Source organism: Protopterus annectens, chromosome 2.part1, assembly GCF_019279795.1.
Source record: "Protopterus annectens isolate FY-2018-M chromosome 2.part1, PAN1.0, whole genome shotgun sequence".
Lineage (NCBI taxonomy): Eukaryota > Metazoa > Chordata > Ceratodontiformes > Protopteridae > Protopterus > Protopterus annectens.
The window spans coordinates 446675608-446701804 of NC_056729.1; the positions used below are offsets into that span (position 1 = coordinate 446675608).

Sequence of the window (26197 nt, forward strand, 5' to 3'; positions counted from 1 at the left end):
ATAAAAAGGTAGAAAAAAAGCCCACAACAGGGTACTTATGTGCACTCTCTGATGCCTGTGGAGAACCAACAGGCTATATACATATAGCATGCAAACCCAAAGTGCTTCCAGAAAGAACTGAAGGTAGTATGAAAAGACACAGGCTTTATACAGGAAACATAATGTCCCACCATGTTAATGTGCAGCCTGCTAAGACTGGGATGGGTGCACAGCTCTGATAGTCAGGCTGGACATCAAGCCTTCTGTCATGAAAGATCCCAAAGGTAAAGATAACTGCAACAGTGACTCAAATGATGAAAGTTCAGGATTCCTCCTGTGGGCCACCACTGATACACTGAATTCACACATGGAAGCCTTTCCCCATAGCAAACATTTCTTATGTGGCCAAAATAGCAGAAGTGCCTTCGTGGGAATATGGGCCATGGTATCAGTGTATTCCCATACATAATAAACCTCATCTTGAAAAATGTCCACTAAAGGTGGGATCACCCAGTAGGACAGTCCCACTGTCATGTAAGCTTTCTGGAGTCTTCTTTGTGGAAGGAGATGGCCATGGATGGCCATCCTCCCCTCTCCTGTTTAAGTATGTAGACCAACAGAAATCTGGTTTCTTCTGGTGGTAAAGGGTGTGAGGGGGCCATTTCTGACAATCCCCATCTTCTAAAGCTGGAAAGCATTTTAGTGGGGGCTCCACATGCTTTGTGCTCTACATGATAATCATGGTCCTGTTACTTGCAGGAGATTCTGTTTCTGCCCAAATCACTGGGTGCAAGAGGTGGACTATAAGGTACAAAAAGGGGGACTTAAAACCTCAAAGAGTGGTGTGAAGAAGCCTGTTGAGGCAAAGAAGCTTAGGCTTGCCAAGAAAGGTGGACTGTCTTTCAGAGGATTGCAGTCTGCAGTACAGGAGCTGGCTGCACTAGCTGTACTTCTCAGAAACACCCCAGTAAATCTATCCCTTGCATTCCAGGAATGTTAAAGAAGGAAGGACATTGGCATTAGGACAGGCACCTCTGGAACAACTGTCCATCAAATCAACACCAGCTGAACCAATAATGACAATGGAAAAGTTGGCATATGGGAGCCAACACCAGTCAGACAGAGTGGAATGAATACCAGTGGGAAAGATATCTGCTGCAGCCTTACAGTATTATTTATTTATTTAACATTTGTTTACTGGGAACGTCTGACTGGTAGAGAGCCCATTTCCAGTGGAGGCCCAGGGAGAAACACTACAGACATATATCTTTGGAATGTGGGAGGAAAAAGGAGCACCCAGAGGAAATGCATGCAAACGCAGGGAGGACATGCAGACTCCACACAGAAGGCACCCCCAGCCGAAAACAGAGTAGGAGAACCTCTTGCTGTGAGGCGACAACACTAATCGCTGCACCACTGCACTTTCTAGTTACTAAGTGAAACAACATCAGGCATAAAGAAATCAGTAGCATCAGTGCCTTTGTACAGGTGTCAGATAAGACACAGACCGGGTTCTGATGCAAGGCAAAGGACTGTCTCAAATTTCTTAACAGCTACGGGCAACATGCACTAATCAATTTCCAGCGAGGCAGACATTCACTAGACTGTAGGAGGAGTGAGGTGCTGGAGAAGAACTGATACCCTTGTAAGACCATGGGTTGGGTCTATTGGGTAAAGTTTCACTGATAATAAACATAGGATGTGCAGATTTAGTTTCTGCCTTCTGCTTCATTAATGTATGCATTTTCCCAGCTTTTCAGCTAAAGGACAAGCTGTGCTATGGTAGTTTTGCTACACATTCCTTATGTAAACATTTGGAAAACTTAGTTTGAGAAGACTTGTTAGAGAAGGAAGAAGGCCTTTGTTCTACCTCCATTGTAGTCTTTCAGCCATAAAACAGTTCTAAAGACTCTCTCCATTTTAGTGGCATTTTTAAGAACACTAAATATGAAGCACTCCTGGGTGTCATGGTAGACACACAAACACAGCAATTACTTTAGGTATCAGCCATCAAGGGAGATTTTCCTGCTAAAGGGCACTCGTTAATAGAAGCCATGAGACTACAGAATAGGCAAAGTATGTCTGAGACACAGACTGAACAGAAAAAAGGAGATCAATTAAAAAAAAAAAATTTTTTTTAAATTAGCACAATGTAAAGAAAGGAAGGATGGACAGCAGGAGACACTGAATAAGGAAAACTAAAGATGATTTTACTACAAAAATTTAACTTTTTACTCTCCCAGGCAGCCTGGGGTTACCAACTGTGATCAAATCATTTAATAACCGAAAGTACTAAGTTACATTAGTATGGAGTTTTAAGTTTATTTTAGCAGCCTGAAAAAGTTCTATGTGCTGTCCAGTGCTAACGCCTGGAAGCCCTACCAGCACATAGCTTCCCCAGTTTCCTGACAACGGTTAATGAATCAGTGTGCTAGCTGGCAGCAATCAATCCATGCATCAAAATCATGACCTCTTTTAAACAAAAGACTGACAATGAAGAAAATCAGGCAGTCGCAATATGTCACTGTAGTTTCAATTCTTTACCATTACTCGTAAGTTCTTTAATAATTTGTAACAAATGTTAAACATAATAAAAAGGCAACTACTATTAGATAATCCTCACACATGCTGAATACACAGTTAACACGCGAAAAACAAAACAAACAAGCAAACAAACAAATCCCCAAGGAAGGAAGGAACATTTATCCACTTTATTTGTATCTTACCTACAGTTTTTAAAATATTGTAAAAAAAGGTGTAAAACAATCAAGTTAGTCACCCATTGTGAGATTAATGTTGACAACAGACAGTATTTTACACCACATATGCTTTCGCAGACAATTTATTTTGTACATCATGTTCCATGTTCTTGACATTCTATGTGCAAATTCAGTTTTATAAGGGGATTAAATTACTCGCTATTCAAGACTGGAAAAGGCAGGTTCCACAGTCAGAATACCAAAACTGAAGGTTAAAAGCTGACACACCACTCAACTTCTTCCCTCAAGAATTCTGGACAAAAGACAAAAATAATGGAGGGGGAAAATGGCCCCAAATCAGAGTCACTCTAATTCACTAAAAAAGTTAACTGAACAAAGGGCTTTGCCACAACAAGCATTTTCTGAATAGTAGGAAAATGAAACTGTAATGTATGAGTTTACTTACTGACTGTAATCCTCAGTAATTCACCAGAAAATCAAAATATTTATGAAGGACAAAGCAAAAATAAGAGGCAAATTAAGAAACATTCTGCAGCATCAGAGGCATGGCTAACTGAGAATTCTGCATCCTAAATCATATATTCCAAATCTTCTTCAGGTCTTCTGTGGTAAGAACAGAGCTTTAAAAGCCTTTAAAAAATGTCTGCATTATATTGTTTACAAATAGGCACTAAAAATGCAATCTAACTCATTGAAAAACTAAGCATCAGTGAGTGTATACTGACCTTGACAGGTTCTCTGGAATGCATCCTGTAAGAGGGTATCCGTCATTCTTTGACGACATGTAGCTTTGTGACAAACTTCCATGGGATTTCCATGTTCCTACTACTGCATTACCAGAAGAATAGGTATTCCCTAGTGTGGCTGGTGGATCCGTAGCAACAGGTCGTGACAAAGAGATTGTGCCTTGTGCTCCTATCCTGTAGTGAAAGGACTGTCCCCCTGAATTAACTCCTACAATTGCTGACATAGGCATGTTACTGTCATGGCAGAAAGGATCGCTGTCATATTCCTGCTTAATTCCCATGGTTAGATTTGGACAGAATAAAAAATCACTTTCTGCACTGCATTCAAACGATGTAGGGGGTGGTCCTAATATTCCAGACAGGGAATAGTAGTCTTTGCTATTCCTAAAAGTTAAAAATGACTTTTCCGTGAATGGAAAAGGATCAGATGTATCTAGACCACCAAAAACAGAATTCAGACAAGAATCTTTGCTATGTTCCTGTTTTATTGGTATGGCAAAGGTTGAACTGGGTGTGTTACTGCTCTCATCTGTGTGAGGCATGGTAGTCAAAGGCTCAGTTTTGACAAACTTAACAAAGTTTTTGCAATCCACTGCTCCACTATTTGACGTATCACTTTCTGTTTTCTCCAGTGTAGACATATTTATTTCTTGAATACCCTCCTTTGTTTCTAGACTATGGAAATCACCTGGCACAGCAAGTCCTGTAGCCGCTGTGCTAGCAGGGGTATTGTCCTGGATATTGCTGGCTGAGGGGTTACAGACAGAAGAGACAGTGTTGATAGCAGCAGGACTACAGATATCAGACCTCATACTACCAGTGTGAGGTGGGCTGGAGACTGATGACCTCCTACTGTTGACACTCCCAGGGCTTGCTACAGAGGTCACTGCTGTAATACTAGCGGGGCTCAAAACTGGGGACTTCATAGTGCAATGACTAAGAGGACTTGAAATAGGGGACTGCCTGCAAATACCAGGACTAGAAAGTGTAGAAGTTATGCTACTGTCATGCTTGGGACTATGCGACATGTAACCTCGAGTATCAGCATCAATGGAGCTGGAAACAGAAGAACAAGGATTACTGGGGCTGTGACATGGATCGGTGTTACCGAAACTACCAGAGTGAGGGGAAGAGGATACCAGTGTATCGCCAAGAGGGCTGGACAATGGAGGAATAACATGGGGACTCTGAACAGAAGCAGGTGTTTCAACAGGACTTCTTGGTGAGCAGCCCTTGCTTGCAGCAATTGCTTCAGACGAGCGAGAAGAAATAAGAGACCTCAACGTACTGCTGGCATTGCTCAAGGAAGTAGAACACTGGCTGATCTTTCTCTCATACAAGTCCACCTGCTGTGATCCATCTCTGTAAATCTTTTCAGAAGTCACAAGAGTCTGCTGATGAGGGGGTTCGTAGTTATAATCAACATCCCTTACCGAATCCATGTAGAGTCCCATAGACTCAGCTACTGTTTTAGATAGCTCTTTTGATTCCAATTCATTTTTTGCATTACAAAATGTAACAGCAGGCTGTAACACATCTTGCTGGACAAATGGAAGTTGTTCTACTTTTCCTTCTTGGACTTCCCGCATTTCACAATGTGAAATAACACTAGTACCACAGCCTACATTAAGAACTCCTATTAGACTGTCAGCATGCTCCCGAGATCCAAGGAGGAAGTACTCTGTTGCATGAGGAACGTTTCCCCATCTTCTTGCCATATTTAGGCCTTCAGGATGATTTCCAAGTCCTTTAGTTTCCATAGTTTGCATAGATATATACCTAAACAAAGAAACACAAAAAGAAAAGCAAATAAATAAAACTATAGTTAATCCAGTCATCTGGAAAAGATGCAATAACCATGAGATACAAAAGAAAATATAATCAACTTCAGGTCCAAATACATAGTTTCACTGGAAGGTGGAAGCTGTAGCAAAGGTAAGCAACACTAATTGGCAACATATGAATTAAAGTGCTTGCATTACAGATTACAACTACATATAAAATGTAATTTATGTCAAACAGAAGTATTAAGTAGGACACTACTATGCAAATAAAATGCAGAAGCTGAAAGAACACATCACACTATGTACAAAAGTCTTAAAACACCTATGCTATGGTGCAGGACTTTATACCCTACAGAATGGTGTACAAAGTCTTTTTTGATTCACAAAACCTCCAACATAATGCCAGGAGGAATGTGCAACACCCCCTGCATGATCATGCTCCACTGTGTCCCAACCAACTACTACTACCTATGCTAATGAGACAACCCCTGCTCAACATACCAGCAGTATCACAACACAACCCCCCTTACGTCTCTGCTGCACAGCTGGAAAATCTCTACTAGAATAGGCAGCCTCAACAATGCAGCCAAACCTCCAACCACACACTACTTTGCCACAATGCAACACTGGTGAGTCTCTACCAATGGGAGCTCACACAGCACCAGATCCCCTAATTACTATAATACAGCAATGAACCCTGGTCTGCTACTGTGACTCATAGCTGTGATCCTTTTATGAATCAGCAGACCATAGTGTAGCAGTTAGGTACAGTATGCTTCACTAAGTAGTTACATTAAAAGGCCATTTACTCTTACAAATATGTTGGAATCTATTGCCAAGTCACCCTAGCTATCAATTTACAATTACATGTAGTGCAATTTTTTTGGATATAGCAAAAGCCTTTGATTCTATGCCTAATCATACACTCTGTAGAGCAACAGTAAAACAGGGATATAACTTACACTTGGAACACTGGACTTTAAATTTGTCTGAAAGACAGAAGCTAAGTGTTTTTTATTCAAAGTCAAACATTGAAGCCCTCAAAAATTCTAAGTGGGTACCCCTGGGCTCAGTTCTGGGTCTGATGTTGTTCAATTTAGTCTTTGCAGGTATTCCAAAACATAGATCGTGGTGGCTAAATAAGTACGCTGATAAATGGCAAGGATTTACAAGTAGGTAACTTTTATCTACCACAAATTGCTAACTGGGCATTATTTCAGCGCAAGTAATTGCAAACGTTTTTTTGACAGAACCTCAATAAATAAATCACTTAACACTTGAAGACTTGATACTGCCGAACATGTAGGTATTATAACAAACAGAGCTATGAGGCAGATGAGGTCCTTTTTAAGAAATATTTCCCCAAGAGCTATGGACTGTACTCTAACCTTTTTTAGAACATTTGTTTTGCCCAGATTAGAACATAACAGCCCCGTTTTCTATGTGTACCGCTGGACTACTTAAATGCCTTGAATTGGTTCAGAAGTGTATTAAGAGAATAAAGTCAGTGTTGAAACAGAGTTATGAGGAAAGAAGCAAACAGATGAACCTCTACACACTACATAATCGATATTATAAAGGTAAATTAATGTCAGTCTATAAAGCATACAAGAATAGAATTGCGAGTGGCTTTAGATTTGAGAATATATAAATGTAAAACTCAGATATGATAATCAGAAATTCTGCATTAATAATGGCAGAACAAGAGGACACTTTATTTCGCAATACTTCAAGAAAATCTTAGATAACTGGGTCAAAGCAGCCACCCTTCCGTTTTTTTTCTGGACTATCCGGAAATCAAATTGATTCTCCGGTAGTCCGGAAAACACTGTACAAACTCCGGTATTCTGTTTCAAATCAGAAATAGACTATTGGAGTTTGTAAATCGGTTGATTTATTATGCTTTTTTTACAGAAAAGCAGAGTAAATCAGCTGAAAGCAGGCAGCAGGAACGAAAAAAGAGGGTGTTCCGCACTGAGTGATGTCATCGCGACATCACAAAATGGGCGGAATGTGGGCAGGAGATGGAGTGGGTGGGCGGTGTTACTGGTGACGCGAGGGGTGTGGCTTTACTCCAGTTTTCACCACGAAGGAAGGTGGCAACCCTAAACTGGGTCGATATGTAAGTTTACAATATGATTTTTAGTGAGTCAGTGTTGCTTGATGGCCTTCAGGCATTAAATCTGCAACCAAACTTCTGAAACTTATGAAGGCATACTCAGTATAACAGGCAGATCTGTCTTTAATGCACTCCCTGTGGGAGGAGTAAAGATGCTTTGTTGAAGTTTGAAGTAGTTTATTCATGTTATGGACAATGGCAAGAGGGTCCAGGGGAGCTGATTGAAGGAAAGAGAGAGAAGTGGAAAACAATAAGCCAATCTAAAAGCTTAGAGGTTAGCCCTTTATTTGAATATTCCTGAAGGACCCATGAGGGTTTACCATCACAGCGGCTTGTGGAATCTCCTTCTTAGTTAAAAAAATGTTTACTTTTAATGTTCTGCCAAAAAAAAAAAAAAAAAAAACTGTAAGCCTGTTTCCTACCTTTCCTGTAACTAGTGTTCCAGATACAGATTTGCTGTATCCCGGACTGTATGTAAGCTTCTGAGGCCCCCATGCCTTTCTGTGTTGGAGGGAAGCCTTATAGCTTATCCGTGGGAGTGGTAAGCACTAAGTAACCTGTCTACCACATAAGGAGTGGTTCTGGCCCATAAATTGTAGTTATTGGCCATTTGGGCAATCTCTTCCATCTCTCTCAACTTTCTGATTTGAAAGCCTGCATTTGCACTTGTTTCTGTCCTGTAACTCGTCTAGTGCAGATACAGATTCTTAGTTTTAGCACTTAAATTTGCTTATTCGTGCTCAGCACTTGTTCAAAACTTGTAAGCAGTAAATAAGTTACTAATTACTATAGCATTCAATCTTTCTCATTACCTACAGGAAAACAGTTTTTGTACTTACTTTTCCCACTTGTTTAGAGAAAAACAGCTCTTGTACTCACTTTCCTCACTTATCTGGAGGAAAATATTTTTTTATTCAGGCATGTCCAAGGGTCAGCTCCCAGTGTTCTCTCCTGTCTATCTGATGAATCTGGGCATCTTGAGGCAATGTAGAAATTGCCTCATGTACACAGACAACCCCCTCCTCCTACCACCCAACACTACAACCTGTGAGAGATGCACTTATCTAGCCAAACTGGAGGTAAAGCTGTCTCCACTCAAGAATGAACTTGACAGTCATGAGGAGAAGGTAAACATTTGCACCACACCACACTCATCACATAGTCTCACTAAATCTACACCACCAAAATCCACACATAGTAACACAAAAATATTCGCGGAGGCTCTCAATAACAATCTATCTAAGCAACAGAGCCCTCCAAAGCAGAAATGCAAGCAGCCTCCATCCCCCAACACAACCCAAATGACACATAGCCCACAGACTCAGTGTGCCACTCAACCACAGCCAATAAGGCAAAACAACGTACCCAACACACTAGTCAGAGGTGACTCTATAGTCAGGGCACACTGATGTCCCACTCACCAGGCTAGGCTAAACAAGGAGAAGGTTACTGTCAGCTGCCTGTCGGGTGCCAGGATCCGCCACATAACCCACGCACTCAGGTCACTCCACAACAAGTACAAATATGACACTGTCATTGTCCATGTTGGTGTGAATGACCTGAGACGTACCTCCCTCGACTACATGAAAAGAGACATGGAAGAGCTCTCCGATCTTGTAGCCCAGGCAGGTATGACCCTAGCCCTGAGTAGCATTCTGCCATCGCCCAGGATGATACCTCAGTACAAGAACAAAATGATTGACTTCAACAATTCGCTAAGCTTCTGGTGTCATTCTAAGGGGATCCAGTATCTGTCTGCTTGGGATGACATGGTCGACAGACCACAATGCTTTGCCACAGATGGCCGGCACCTGTCGCCCCTGGGATTCCGGATACTGGCTAGGGCTCTTGCTGCCCCTATAGTGCCTTTTTTAGGCAAGGTTCAAATGACAAAATCACCACCGTAACAGGAACAGGCAAGCAAAAACTGAGGGTAATGCTACTCAGTGCTAGAAGTCTAAATCTCAGAATGCACTCACTCAAAGCACTCCTTAAAATGGAGAACATCGATATCTGTGCAGTGACTGAGACCTGGTTCAAGGCTCCAGACAGAACCCCTGCACTACCAGGCTATAACTCATACCACACTTTTCGGCCATGTAACTTGGACCAAAACACCAAAGGCAGAGATGTGTCCATATTCATTAAGGATATCCACACCTCCAGGCTAGTTGCTCAGCACAATGCATCCAAGGTTATCCAAGTGCAACTAACTCTGGGCAAAACTGCAATCCGAATTGTAGCTTGCTACAGATCCCCCACCATGCCCCAGGATTCCCACTCCTCTTTTCTTGATGTACTGGAAAATATTAGGGTTCAACCAAACACCCTAATAATGGGCGACTTCAACTACCCCACCATTAACTGGGAAAACTACTCGTGTACCAGCTCCTTAGCTCAACGCTTTCTGGAATTCATAAACTCCAATGCCCTGGATCAACATATCCACACCCCCACCAGGGGCAACAATATCCTAGACCTAGTCATTACCAACATGAGTGACCGGTGTTCCACACCTGAAGTCAACTCCTCGTTGGTCCGATCTGACCATAAGCTAATCACCCTTGATATCCACATCCTTCCCCCACCCCCCCCCCCCATAAAGGAAACCACGGTAAAAAATTTCTCCATAACCAACTTCATGCTTCTTAAGACAGAAGTGGTGAACTTCATGACACCCATGCAGATGGACAATACAGTTACAACTGCTGAATCCTACACAAATGCACTCTATAAGCACTTACACTAGTGCATGGATCGTGCTATCCCAAACAGAACCAAGACGCTATTCTCCAAAAAAAGGAAGCCAATCTGAAGGTCCCCTGCCATAAACAAACTGTACAACAGAAGGAAGAAACTTACAAAAGAGAGTAAAATCCCATGAGTGGAGGAGCTCCCTGGTCAGCCTCAATAAGAAGCTGAGATCCCTTATAAGATCCTCCAAAGCTAGCTACGAAAACAAAACCACCACTAATTCTAAGGACAACCACAAAGCATTCTATAGCTATGTCAAGAATCTCGATGGCAACACCCAGATCTGCTCTGAGTTACAGCACAATGGCACGAAAATTACAGAACCAACTGATATTGCCAACATCCTGGCAGATAGGTTCAGTGCTAACTTTACCCCACCCCCTAAAGGGCCCATATCTATACAGGAAGAATGCAGAGTCCCTGTAATCACAACTATGCAGGTAAAAGCTGAACTCTCTAAAGCCAAAAACACAGCATCCATGGGACCGGACAACATCCCAGGCTGCATTTTACACGAACTTCAGAATGAACTGACTCCCCACTTAAGCACCATGTTCAATAATAGCCTTGCATCAGGCTTTGTGCCCACTGAATGGCACACAGCAACAGTTATCCCACTCCAAAAAGGGGGAGCCACCACTGATCCCGGGAACTATTGACCTATTAGCCTGACGAGCCTGGCCTGCAAGGCCATGGAACGTATCAACATGGAACTCATAAACAAAGACATTGGTAACCTCAAAACTCTGGATCCCACCCAGTTCGGGTTTGTGGAAGGCAGATCATGCCTCCTGAACTTGATCGACTTCTTTGAGGCAGTCACCAAAGCCGTAGATGAGGGTAAGGTGGTTCACACAGCCTATCTTGTCCCCGCCAAGGCTTTCGATACCATCCCCCATTCTGGAATTATAGCTAAACTCACTAAACGTATAAATCCCTACGTCATAAGATGGGTTACCAACTGGCTCATTGACAGAACCCACACTGTAAAAGTTGCAGACTCCAAATCTGACCTCAAAGCAGTGACAAGTGGAGTACCACAGGGTTCCGTCCTGGGATCTCTCCTGTTTGGAATCTACGTCTCTGAAGTACAGGCTAACACAGAAGGCCTCTGGCTAACGAAGTTCGCAGATGACTGCAAACTAGGAGCCATAATCAAGTCCCCAAATGATGTGGACATCCTACAGAAGGGCCTTGCTGAGACAGATGCCTGGTGTCAGAGCCATGGCCTCAAGCTCAATACCAAAATGTGCAGTGTCATCCCCTTTGATAAAAACTCTGTACCCATGAACTACCACACAGGCAGCAATCTACTTAACATTGAATGTGTGATAAAAGACCTTGGGGCCCAGGTAGATAGTTGTCTCTCCTTTGATAGTCACATTGCCACAGTAGTCAGGAAGTCCTTCTACGTGGCACACCTCATCATAAAAGGGTTCTCTCATCCAGGAAAAAAGAGGTCATTGTTCTCCTCTACTCGACACTCAGACCCATTATAGAGTACAATGCCCCTTTTGGAATGTACCTCACAAGACATCTGCAGCAGCTGGAAAGGCCACAGAAGTACCTCACAAAGAGGATTACTCACCTCAAAGAAATGCCCTACACTGACCGTCTCAAAAAACTCCAGCTTTACTCCGTAGCATATCGCCTACTCCGAAGTGATCTCTGCCTAACATATAAAGCTATGTCAAACCCAGAGCTGTTGGACATGCTACACCTAAAGAAATACCAATCCTTCCGAGCTACACGCTTCTAGGGACCTAAACCTTGTCACCACAATAAACAGGACATGCTGGAGGGATAGATTCCTATCCCAGAGACTTCCCATACTCTGGAACAGGCTACCCATCTATGTCAAAGTTCTTCATTAGCACTCTTCAAGAAAAATCGTGATGAGTGGATGGGAAATAGGAAATATACCCCGGGGATCACTTCTGTGTGTCTGCTCAACAGTGGCACAGGAAAATAACTTTCTTGGGTGGCGTAAGCCAGGGAATCTTGTTGGCTAGGCTTAGGTAGGCCCTTGGGCCGATAGCCTAGTACCTACCTATGAAACTATAAACATAAAAAAAAAGGAGAATTCAAGCATAACAGCATACCATGAATAACCACTATAGACTTTATTTAAGAAAACACTTTCGACTTTATTTAAGAAAACACTTTCGCCTAAGCTTCATTAGGTCCATCTAACAGAGTGGTTTGTAGAGTGCTTTACACTTTTTTTTTTTTTGTGAACAAGAAACATCTTTACTAAATTACGTATGACACAAGCCATGCCACATTTATATGAATGACAATAAACCATAGAGACACAATATCAGTTGAAAACATTATACATTCCAAACCGTGCCAACAGAAATGTAATTGCAAACATTACATATCACTTTTAACATATTAAGTTATTGATAGTTAGTCATTACATATCTCATTCAAATCCTGCCTTCTTTTAAATCTTGTTCTTCCTCTGCATGTATTGCTCTCACAGTTCCCATTTTTTTCTATGTAATTTGCTCCTTCTCTTTTCTAAAGATCTCTGTTCCAGTTGTTTAGTCTCTGTTACTATCTTCACTACTTCTAGTAAAGTTGGTGTAGACTTTGATTTCCGTTTTCTAGTAATTGTTTTTTTGGCAGCCATCATAATTAGACTCAGCAAGGCCTTACTATGTCTAGGCAATTCCGAGTTTGTATCATAGCTCAAAAAAGTAATTTCCCTAGTCATCTCCGACAGAGCAGTCTGCAGGGAATCTTTAAAGTCTACCAACTCATTACACTCTTAGAAAATATGTCTCCAGTTACCTCTTTCTCCCTCATCATAACTCCAACATTTGTTGTCTACCTGAGGAAAAATTCTTTGAAGTCTGCTTTCGGCATAAAAATACCTATGTAAGCACTTCCAGGCAAAGATCCGAAATCTTCTAGATTTTCTTGCATATCTGAGAGACATACATATATCTCCCCATTGTTTCTTTGTGAATTGCTTATCTAATCTCTCTTCCCAGCCCTTCCTACCCTCCTCTGATTGATTGTTATAATTAGCAGGCAATATTTTATATGTTCTACTAATTATTCCTTTCTTAATGGCAACATCTGTTCTAAATTCTACTAAAAAACTCTACCAGTGCTGGTCTTTCGTTTAGGACCCCCTATTTCTTTCTCTTTGCCTATACTCTGATATCATCCCTTGATATGGAAGGCAATCTTTAGCCTGCAGTCCAAATAAGTTCTTGGCATCTTCCCATTTTATTACCTTTCCCCCTCTATTTATTTGCTCCCAGTATCTTGGTTCTTTTGTCAGTTTTCACCAATATATCCCCGCCCCCCTCCTGCCTATTGTCTGTATCCCTAAATGCAGTCATCCCTAACGGCAGAATCTCCTTTCTCCATTCCAGTGTTGGCTTAGTTCTTAGAAGACCTTCTTCTACTTTATGAATATAATATTTTGTATAATTAAAAGTCTGCACCCAAAATCTCAGTCTCTCCGTTACTTGAGCCCACCCCCATTTCATCATCATCCCTTTCCAATTTGAATGATAGTTTTCTGCTTGCTTTATGTACAGGAGCCTTAACTGTGTTGCTCTGAAATGCCCCTTTAACTCAGGTAACCCCAATCTGCCCTGCTGTATTGGAAGAATCAGCTTATCCCAGTTGATTCTTGCCATCTTCTCCCACCAGATAAAATCCTTCAGCTCTTTAATAATTGCTATCCACAACTTCTTGTCTGGTTGGTAAAAATATGCCTGACCAGTGTATAAGACTAAAGGGACTAAAAACATTTTAACTGCTTGTATCTTAGCATCAATGTCCATATAACAGAGCTTCGATTTTTTCAGTTTTTGTATTATTGTTTTTAGTCTCTTCCCACATATCCTTAGCTGTCACACCAGTATCATTTTAAATCCATACTCCTAAATACTTCATTTTACCATGTCCCCATAACTATGGATATTGCTGAACCAATCTGTATGTACATAATTTACCGCTATTGCTTTTTAATTTTGTATCCCAAAAAGGTCTATCATTGTCTCGATATGTTCCACGGCATTATAATGTCCCTTTCTGCTTTTATCAGATATAAAATAATGTCATCTGCAAATAGGGCCAGCTTTTCTTGATTATCATTTCAATTACATCCTTCAATTTCTGAGTCCCTTATTTTCTTTGCTAATTAGAGTGACTTACACTTTGATCATTGAAAATGCCTGCTTTTAAAAGGCTATCAACAGACTTTATTATTTATTATTTGTAATACAAGAGGATGTACCTGCCTTTGTGGGACTCATATTCCTTGAAACAAAACATGAAAACTTTATTACAGAACTTTTTCCAGTCAGACTGTCCTTATCAGTGCTTGTATCACATGTAATATGAAGTGCTGTGCCTACTTTTATGGGACTCATGCTTCCTAAAATAAATTATGAAAGACTAGTCTCTTCTTGTTTGGCAAAAATGATTGCAGTGCCTGCTTATGAGACTCATACAGATGATTAATGTGGCCAGTTCCCATTCTTCTTCCTGATAAAGATGGGCCTTTTTATATGCAGGCATTACTTATACCACAAGCACGTTTGCTTATGCAAAAACATCCATCCTACTTATTTTTGTACAGTCTGCAGTTCAGCACTTAGTGGATTTTTACTCCATGGGCACCAAAAGCCTGAACGTTCCAAGATCTCAAACTGTACTTGCATTTTCCTTCCACTTATGCATATACATGAGCTCTGCAAAAATGAGCACTGTCAGCTACTTCTCTGCATATACAGTTCAAAAAATGTGAGTCACCTAGTGTGGCTCAAAGAGACTACCTTCCCTGCATATAAAAAGGTTAGTTTTCATCAGGATGAAGAATGGGGACTGTTCAAACGAATTGTGCATATCAGCCTATTATAAAAAGGCACAGTAATCTTTTTCAACAAATGAGAACATTAGTCTTACATAATGCATTTCATGAAATATGAGCCCTGTAAACGTGGGCACAGCCTCATATATATATATATATATATATATATATATATACATATATATATATATATATATATACACATATATATATATATATATATATATATATCTACACACACACACACACATATATATATATATATATATATATATATATATATGTATGGGTCTACCTCACAAACACTGACAAGCCAAAACACAGACAACAAAATAACCGACATGACAAAACCGAAAGAAACCGAAAGTTCAAAAACACGAAACTTCACATGCCCGACAAACCACAATCTCGACAATCAACAAAACAAATACCTTTCCCGAAAAACACACACACAACACAAGCACACCAAAAACCTTACAAACCTACACTAAACCTTACATATACAACTATCTATGCACTAACCTTAACCCAAACCCTAACCCTAAGGTCCCTCACTATCACACACTTACCTTACCCGCACCCTAACCCTAACTCACATAATCTGCCCCTAACCCTCAAGTACGTCACTATCGCACACTTACCTGACCCGCACCCTACCCTAACGTCCGTCACTATCACACACTTACCTTACCCACACCCTGACCCTAACGGCCGTCCCTATCGCACACATACCTTAACATATCGGTGTTCTCAGTGTCAGGATTCTCAACTGTCGGTCTTCTCTGTTGTCGATCTTCCGGTGTCAGTGTTCTCGTCGTCGGAGTTTAGAACTTTCAGCATTTTCAGGTAGACCCGTGTGTGTGTGTGTGTGTGTGTGTGTGTGTGTGTGTGTGTGTGTGTGTGTGCGCGCGCGTACTATGGCAAGTGTTCATAAAGAAAGTCAGACTGAAAATGTTCTGTAATAACGTTTTCATAATTTTCTTCTAGGAATATGAGCCCCACAAAGGCAGGCACAGCTTCTCATATTACACGTGATACAAACAGTCTAATAAAGTCTGATGACAGCCTTGTAAAACCAAGCATTTTCAATGATCAAACTGTAAATCACTCTAAAAAACACTCTATTAGATGGATACGATGAAAAAAGTTCTATAGTGGTTGCTCACAGTGTGTTGCCATGCTTGAATTCTCCTTTTTATGTTTGTTAAAAATTAAAATAAAAAAAAATGTTTTAACTAAAATGAGGTTTCACAGGTTGCTGAGCTGGTAAATACTCAAAGGTCCTTCAGGAATATTCAAATAAGGAGCTAAACTCTAAGCTTTGACATTGGCTCCTTGTTTTTCAATCTCCCAGATTTTCCTCCAATCAGCTCTCCGGAACCCTCCCCACCACTGCATCTGTAACAGCCTTTAAATAACTCACCTGATGAATGCAATGTGTTAGAACAAGAACACTCATCAATCTACAAACTTAACTGAATAAGCTACTTTAAACTTCAACAAGATGTCTTTGTTCCTCCCACAGTGAGGGTGTGTGTGTGAGTCTCTCTCCTAGGTCCTCTAACCAAAGTGATTTTCTCCATTTATACTATGTTTCTCATTAGTCCTGTAACCCGCAGGATCACAGATGGGTTACCAGTCCACTCCAGCTTTCTGGATTACCTTTGTTTATCTTCCATTATTCACACACACTTCACCAATGGTTTTCACGAGAAATCCCAAACAGTTTTTAATTTCCTAGGAACAACCGCAAAATACCAAGGAAAAAAGAAACAACAGGTATATCCACCACACGATTTATTGTATCTCTGACGTCTCGGACACAGCCTTCAAGGAGTACAAAAAACATACAAATGCATCTCTATATATACATTAATCAATAAATCTATTAACTCAATCAACCTATTATTTAAAACAATTAAACAATTAATTAGTTTAGTGACATTTTCCAATTAAAATCTTCATTCAAACCTTCAGGGCACAAAGTTTTAAACTTAAGAATATATACAGCTTCTTCGTATAGCAGTTGTTGTTTAATATTTGAGTCCCCATATTTACCACATTTTATTTGTTCTAGTACACAGCCTTTTAAACCTTTGGCATCACTATTATGGAAATTTAAAAAATGCATAGCCACTGGGCTCTCTATTTTTTTATTGTGAATATCCCTCACATGTTCAAGCAATCTTATTTTAAATAACCTTTTTGTTTCGCCAATATAAAATTTTCCACAAGGACAACTAAGTGCATAGATTACACCTTCTGAATTGCAACAAAAGCTCTCCTGAACCTTAAAAGACATATTATTAATGTATGGAAAAGATGCAACTACAAACTGACATGCTTTGCATCTACCACACTGATGTGTTCCAATGCTACCCAACTGTTTAGAAATATTGGGAAGGGGAAAACTAAATTTACTTTTAACTAAAAAATCTTTAATATTCTTTCCCCTTCTATAGGAGAATTGTAAATTAACATTTAACCAAGACTGAACACTGTTAAGGGAACAAAAATATTCCCAAAACTGTGTAAATATCTTCCTAAATTCTGGTGTAAAACATCCATATGTAGTAACTAGATGTAAACTTTCCTGTTCCCTTTCATTTATTTCATTCACTTTGTCATTATTATAAATATTACCAAAAAATGAAGATTTAGTTTTTTTGCCATTTTTTATACAGAATCTGTCATAACATTCAGACAGCAAATTGTTACTATAACCTCTACATAAAAAGGAGTCATAAAGACATTTAAGTTCTAAATCAAAAGATTCTATATTGTTGCATAAACGAGAAATCCGCAACATTTCACCGAAAGGCAAAGAACTAATGGTATGTGGAGGATGCCCACTAGTGGCATGAACATATTGAGTACCACCTACAAATTTCTTGTTGACCGTGGAAATCAAATGACTGCCTTCCTTGATGTTTAAGACAATGTCCAGAAAGGGCATAATAGTACCAATTTTAAGTCCATCAAACTGTAAAGAAAATCTATTACAATTTAGATCCGAAACAAACTGATGAACTAATGTAGTGCCACCTTCTACCAAAAAAATCAAGTCATCCACGTACCTAAAGTACTTAACTACATACTTATGAAAAAATTGATGTCTATATATGTATTCAGTTTCAAACAGGCCGATTGCTAAATTAGCATACATGGGGGCAAAAGCTGCCCCCATGGCTGTACCCTGTTTTTGACGATATAGTGTATTATTAAATTCAAAAAAAATTATTATACAAAGAAAATGAAAGGAGCTCCACAATATATTCAGTAGCTGGTGATTCTCCCAGAAAAAAATTTTACTGCTTCCAAGCCAAATATAAGTTTTTAATTTCCTGGCTGAATTCACACTAGTATCTGATTCTTATAATTTTCCTTACACTTTCTTGTAATCAACCACTTAATTATACTGCAGGAAGCATTCACTTATTTTTTCAGTACAATCAGTAATTAAAGAAAGGAAAAACTCAAAGGTCCCTACTAATCCTATTGATTATCCCATTTACAAAACAAATCAATCACCGATTGCTTCTACAAATACTTTCTAAGATAAATACTTAAAAACAAACATTTTGCCTAGATGTCTTCTTTGTATATGACCTTCTCTAAATTATACTTCATCTGTCATCAGTATCACATTTTTAACAATTGATTTCCATCTGTGTGTCATTGTTTTCTTAGCCGCAATGAAATAAAAAAAAGCCAGCGCTGGTGGTGCAGAAGGATAAAGCTCTGACTATGGCCCAGGCAACCAGAATTCAATTAATGGCTCATGACAGGGCTGGAAGAAGAGTTCATGCGCATCCAGGTACAGCTACCATCCCTTGAAGGAACAGCAGCATTGGAGGGAGCATCTTGGGGGGGGGGGGTCTTAGAGCTCATCAGGTCCTGTCTGGTGGTAGACCTTATTAGTGACTGCAAAGGAAGATGCATTCAAAGGGGGGAGGGCAATGTAAGCCCTTTTAATGCTGTAAATAGCCTACCCCCCACTCAGATTTGGAGTTTAGGGCTTATGCAAACACAGTCATTGCATAGATGCCAGTAAGAGCACAAGCCCCATGATGTCTGTCTGATTGGTGTTCTCCTCCCAACAAGTTCTCATCATAGTAGATCTGGGGATTCCCCACCACTAGGGAATGAACTGGCTTAACTTTGGTAGGGAGAAGGGCTTGATGGTCAGCAGGGAGAAACAGCTTGAAAAAATAAAAGCTAAAATTATCAAAACTATACCAGTCCTCATTCCATTTTAGCTACTCCCAGAAAAATGACTTCCATCTTCCTATATCTTCAAAGTTTCAGATTTCTCTTTTCTGATATCCCCAATTTACTCACCCTATAAGCAACAGTTGCCCAACTTTCTTTTGATACAACACCCCCAAAAAAGGGATACCTATTAAATCTATCTTCCTTTTTTGTCAACAACTTCAGCAATACCTCCCAGAAATAACACAGCCTTTACTTGGAACAAAGACATCATAAAGTACAGTTTTGTACCTACCATAAATGTAGATGTTCGAAGATCCACATTGCTGCAGTCCTAACACTTGGGTAGTCCGCTGTCCCAGTCGGCCCGAATACCAAAGTATAAGTCTGACGTCGGTCAAGGCGCATTTGTCTGACATCAGGACGTCAGGGTACAAATGCGCATGACCGACGTCATATCCTCAGTCTTTTCTTGCCCCAGATGTCAGAAGACCCTAAAAAGATAAGGCCAAAACCAAAAAACACCAAACACTCCTGTACCTAATGTATATACAATATATACAAATTTACAAAAATAGAACCCCACCTACACAACCACCCCTAAACACAGAGGGAAGGAGGGAGGTAAATTGGACTGCAGCAATGTGGATCTTCGAACATCTACATTTATGGTAGGTACAAAACTGTACTATGTTCTTCATCCCACATTGCTGCAGTCCTAACACTTGGGTAGAATCCCAAAGCAGAGGTAAGGGAGGATGGCTAAACTATAATGAAGCAGGAGCTGCCAAAATGCCCTGCAACACAGCAGTGGCAAAACCAGCCCTGGATTTAGAATAGAGAGGAAGGTGGTAATGCTTGGAGAAAGTATGCACTGAACTCCAAGTAACTGCCTCCAAAATATCCTTAGTTGCCACCCACCCTTAGAAATGCTGTTGAAGTGGCAGTAGCCCTAGTGGAATGAGGCCTAATCCCAGCTGGAATCTCCTTGCCATGATGGGAATAACAGAATGCAATGCAAAACCCAATCCACTTAGATATAGTTTGTTTTGACACAGGCTTGCCCTGAGAACTCAAAGCAAAAGAAACAAACAACTGCTGAGACTGCCTAAAATCCCTAGTCCTGCTTAAATAATAACGCAACTGCCTGTGTACATCTAAAGTGTGCAAAATCTTTTCCCCTATTTTGGGGATCTGCATAAAAGTAGGCAAATGAATAGTTTGGTTTAAAGCCACACTAGAAACCACCTTAGGCATAAAGGAAGGATTAGTGCGTAATGATACCCTATCCTTATGGAAAATCAAAAGGCTCAACCGCCATAAGGGCCTGCAATTCAGAAACCCTCCTTGCAGAAGTAATGGCCAACAAAAAAGCAGTCTTCCATGACAAGTATTTCAATTCAGCAGTAGCCGCAGGCTCAAAAGGTTGTAGAGTAAGTTTCTCCAACACAAAATTGAGATCCCAAGCAGGAGTAGGAGCTCTACGTGGGGGTCTTATATTCTTTGCCCCTCTAAGAAATTGCTTGAACAAAGGATGAGAAAACAATGGTGGGTCACAATCATAGTGAGCTGAAATTGCTGCAGCATGAATCTTAATGGAAGAGAAAGACAAACCTTTGTCCAATAACTCTGTAAGATATTGAAGAGCCACACTCAAATTAGGTTCAGAAACATCCAAATCCTTTGCTGCACTCCAAAATAAAAATCTCTTCCATTTTTCTGCATACACTTTACGTGTACTAGGTCTTCTGGCTTCCATAATCACATTCAAAACTTGTTGAGGAAGTTGAGACCTGCTGTGGTTCAAAACAGAATATGCCAGGCTGTTAGATGAAGAGAGTGAAGCTTGACATTGAGTAGATGACCGTCCCTCTGAGACAAAAGGTGTGGAATTAAAGGTAAAGGCCATGGAGGCTTCCTTACCAGATTCCTCAGTAATGGGTACCAGTGTTGCCGAGGCCAATCTGGAGCTATCAAAATCATCCTTGGCTTGTCTTGTCTGACCTTTAGGAGTACCTTTGGGAGGAGAGGCAGAGGTGGAAAGGCATACACATGAAGATTTTCCCAACTGAACGAAAGAGCATCCACTTTCCAAGCTGTGTGATGAAACCTTTTCGTGCAAAACTTTGGCAGCTGGTGGTTTAGTGGAGAAGCGAACAGATCTATGTCTGGAGTTCCCCATGACACTGTCAATTTTCGAAATACATGAAGATCCAGTTTCCACTCGTGGGGATCCATGATTTGCCTGCTTAACACATCTGCTAAGGAGTTCTGTGCTCCTGGCAGAAACCATGCCTGAAGATTTAGCTGCAGGCTGAGCGCAGTCTCCCACAAAATCATTGCTTGCCTGCATAGAGGATAAGAATGTGTTCCCCCTTGCTTGTTGATGTACCACATGACAGTTGTGTTGCCTGTTAGAATCAACACCTGCCCTGGAAGAAGTAACTCCTTGAAAGCCATTAATGCAAACTGGACTGCTAACATCTCCTTCATGTTGATATGTAGATGCTGTAGTCTGGCAGGCCACTTGTCTTGTATCCACTTTCCATTCAGATGAGCTCCCCAAGCTATGTCTGAGGCATCTGTCGTTAGAATCTGACTCGCCTCTGGCCGGGTCACAGAGAGTCCCTTGTTTAGGTGACATTCCTGAGCCCACCACAAAATTCCTTTTGAATGCAAGGTATTATTGGAATGACAGTGTCCAAATCCTGGCAGTGCTGTGTCCATACATTTTTAGATACCATTGCAGCTTCCTCATATGCAGTTTGGCATTGGGAAGCACCAGAATACAAGATGCCATGAACCCTAAGGCTTGAAGGACTGTCCTTGCAGTCAGCCCGGACTGAAGAGATAGTTGATGAAAGTAAAGGGAAAGATTCTTTTGTTTGTCCGGGGTTAAAAAGGCCATCTGGGCTGCTGTATTCAGTCTCACACCCAGAAAGCACATGTCTTGAGAGGGTACTAGACTGGACTTTATTTCGTTCACAGAATACCCCAGGCATCTTAGCACTGCTATCACATATTCCAGATGCTGAAGAAGCTCGTCCTTTTCTTGAGCCAGAATCAGACAGTCGTCCAAGTAAGGATAGATTTGTATTCCTTTTAGCCTGAAGAAAGCTATGACTGGAGCCAGAACTTTTGTGAATACTCTGGGCAGTAGATAAGCCAAAGGGCAATGCAGAGAACTGATAATGGGAATTCCCAGCTCGAAACGCAGATACTTCCTGCAACTGAGTCTGATAGGCACATGAAGGTAAGCCTCCTTGAGATCTAAAGTTACCATCCAGTGATCTTTGCCCAGCAGAGGTAAAAGCTGTTGTAACGTTAACATTTTGAACTTGGGAATGTCCAGATAAGTGTTGAGGTTAGACAAATCCAAAATTGGTCTCCACGTGTTCCCCTTTTTTGGTACTAGGAACAGGCGAGAATAAAATCCTAGGCCCCTTTCTGGCACAGGAACCGGCTGAATGGCCCCTATCTGGAGTAACAGAGAAATTTGCTTGTGAGCCTCTTTTCTTTGTATAGGAGGAATGTCTGGCATGCCTTTGAAAGGAGGCAAGGTATGGAAATAAAACCTGTAACCGTGGTGAACAATATCCAATACCCATCTGTCTTGGGTAATAACACTCCAATTTTCTTTGAAAAGTGCCAGCCTTCCTCCCAAAGGTGCTGCCAGACGAGAAGGCTCTGGCAGCTGAAAAGGCAGGTCATTGGGTCTGCTTACGAAAGGACTGACCCCTGCCCTCACCAGAAGACTGGGCAGGTGAACTCCCTGTTCTAGGCCTAAAAGAACCTTGAGCTCTGCCCCTACCACGTCTAGATCTACCCCTAGACTGAGAATCATAAGAAGGATATGTCCACCCCTTAGTAGGCCAATTTCTACTAAACTTGGAGGCTGAACCTGCAAAAAATCTTTAACAGTCTGCATAGACTTAGCCTTGTCCTCCATTTTCTTTAACACTGCTTCCACAGGCGAACCAAATAACACATCAGATTGTAAAGGAGCATCTAAAATCCTTGTCTTTACATGCTCAGCTAAATTCTGATCCCTCAGCCAGGCGTGCCTGCGAAGAACAGAACCAGTGGCTGCCACCCTCGAAGAGGCCTGTACAGCATCAAAACCACATTGCAAGGAATGCTTACCCACCTGTTCAGAAACATGAACTAAATCCTGCAACTCTTTACACTCAATACCTTCCGCCAGAGCATCTACCTTAGACTTCAATTGTGTAAGGAGATAATTTTGGTATTTCAACATGTGAAACTGGCAATTCAAAGCCCTCATGGCTAAAGTGGAAGAAGTATACACCTTCTTTCCCCATCTATCCAAAGCCCTAGCCTCTTTATCAGAAGGAACAGGATTTTTAACAACAGAAGCCTTAACACCTTTAGGGCCCTGAGAAACAATTTCTGGGTCTGCCCTAGGACTCTTAAAAAGATACTTATGAGCTTCAGGCACCCTATAATACCTGTCCGGTTTAACTGGGGCAGGAGGCAAAGAATCAGGGTTCAGGGAAGCCTCTGCAAAAACATCTTCTACCACATCCAGAACAGGAGGTATAGCCAAAGGCCTATGCTGGGGTAGAAACAAAAATTCCCTAAGCCTTTTCCTGGAATCAGAGAAATCTTGACCTTCCCATTTAAAATGCTCCCTCATGGAATGAAGAGTCTCTGAAAAAAAAAAATCCTCAGGAGGAGAAGCCGAAGGAGTAGAATCATCTACATCAGAATCAGAATAAGGAGGATACTCCTGCAAGTCTTCAGTGGACAAGACTCAGAAGCCTCCGAACACTGCTCAAAACTCTCAAGCTCAGGTTCCACCCTAGGCCTCTTATCAGGGGGGGGCATAGAACCTCTAATCATAGTAATCAAATCTTCTGCCATTTTAAGCATATGCTTCTTAGGCAGAGACCCTGAAGAACTAGGGGAGACCCCCACTGAAGTTAACCCTGGCCTGCCTCTAGAAGAAGCCTTGGAAACAGAAGGGGAGGGCCTAACCACCTTAGGAAGGGAGGGGAGAACAGCTACCTGAGAAGCCCCTTCAGCCTGGCCTACCTCCTGAGAGGACACATCTTGTAACAGTAAAGTCTCTCCCTGAGAATCCAAAGGAACTTCTGGTAGAACCACCGGCTCCACCGAGCCCTCTAAAGAACCGACGTCCGGGACAGACGGTTCTTCCAACCTAGGCTTTGCTGCTTTGTCCTTGCGCTTTTAGATCTAAGCGGCCGGAGCATCCGACGGCATGTTGTAATTACAACGCTTCCCAAAAACTAACCTGGCACAATCTAATCTTATCTTAATAGTGCGTTTGTTAAATCTAGCACAAGAGCGACAGCCAACAACGTCGTGCTCAGGCCCTAAGCAAGGTATACACAAGGTATGGTAATCCCTATGAGGTATCTGTTTCCCACAAGAAATACAGTTATTCACTTTTTCTGACATCCGGTTAAATACTGAGGCAAGAAAAAACAAAATATTCCCCAACGGGGTACTTAGCCAACTTTGATTCGGTCTGAAACTCCGACTTCAGAAAATTTCAGAACGCCAACCTGCACTCACAAAACTGCTTCTGCATCGGACCATGCGGCAAAAAAGACTGAGGATATGACGTCGGTCATGCGCATTTGTACCCTGACGTCCTGATGTCAGACAAATGCGCCTTGACCGACGTCAGCCTTATACTTTGGTATTCGGGCCGACTGGGACAGCGGACTACCCAAGTGTTAGGACTGCAGCAATGTGGGATGAAGAACATCCTGTAAGGCATCACAAAAAAAAAAAAAAAAAAAAAAACAGGATGGGGTACATGTAATCCACCCCATTCTTTTGGTATTATTAACTTATCCCATAGCAAACTGGATTTGCCTCCTTCCAAATACAGTCATGCATCATATCCCTTATCATCTTTAAAAGGCCCTGCCAATTTGGGCAATAATGCCTGAAACATTCACAACAACAAAGATATAAAAGCACAGCTTTGTGCTCTCAGATCCAGAAGCACAAACACCATTTCTACCCCACAAAGTCTTCTCATCACGTTACTGAATTTTTCCGATGTTCTACTAACTGATTTCTCCAAAGTGTTCTCCAACCAAATTCTCAAAGGTTAATATACTTATCTATCCATAAAGACATACTTTCTGCAACAGTGGGTAAGGGGCATTGTTTATTGCCACTGTTCTTTTTTAACTTTTTTTTTCATTTGGTTTACAAGAAATCTTTCCAAACTCATTTGAAATCAGAAATAGCATTCCAATAAGTTTCTTCAGGTCAGTCAATTACAACAACAAATTATCCCTAAACAATGACATTTTAAACTCTGCATTATTTATTTCGTAACCTTTCAATCAGATATTCTAACCATCACACCTAAGGGTTTTAAAGACAAATAAAAAAGGGTACTAGAAGCAACAGATAATTTTAATTCTATATTTTTGTACTCATCGCCAGACCCACATGTTTTAGGTCTATTCTTTGGTTCTGGAAAAATAACCTTTAACATCCCAAAAATTTGGGGGAAATACAACCTCAAAAATGGATCAATTAACAACAGTTTATGCTATCAAAGGTCTTCTCAGAATCTAGACTAGCCATAACCAACAATTTCTACATCTTCATCAACAATGCAGTCTTGGTCTACACTAACAGATGTAGACTAGTCGCTATCCACTTCTAGCCACTCTGTTTTCTAAAACAGCTGATAACAATTGACAGTCAAAATTTAGCAATAGCAAAAAACAAGCAAAGGCAAGGCTCCAGGTTCTTCAAAATATTTAATGTCTGCAAACAAAAACACTTAATGCTTCTTCAGGTGTATACCATATTAATCTAAAACACCATTCTTACGCCATTCAATCACAGTCACATGATCAACCATTTAGGACTTAAAGGTATAAATAATTCTCCAAAACAACACAAAAATACACATAGGAAGCATATCACATACAAAAAAAGTGCATCAAAAACACAAAAAATATAAAATACATGTAGCATTTAGTGAAAGCGCTTGTGCTTGCAGACATTAAATCTTTTGGAGAACCTGG

At 40.9% G+C, this 26197-nt stretch overlaps 1 protein-coding gene across 1 annotated transcript in view; it reads right to left on the bottom strand.

The window, feature by feature from the left end:
- NR3C2 (nuclear receptor subfamily 3 group C member 2) overlaps nt 1-26197 on the bottom strand; it is a 1048765-nt gene that overhangs the window by 730831 nt on the left and 291737 nt on the right. The window contains exon 3 of the mRNA XM_044062249.1: nt 3425-5224. Within this exon, the coding sequence (XP_043918184.1) occupies nt 3425-5214 (1790 nt within the window). The 5' untranslated portion in view covers nt 5215-5224. The remainder of the gene's footprint in view (nt 1-3424; nt 5225-26197) is intronic.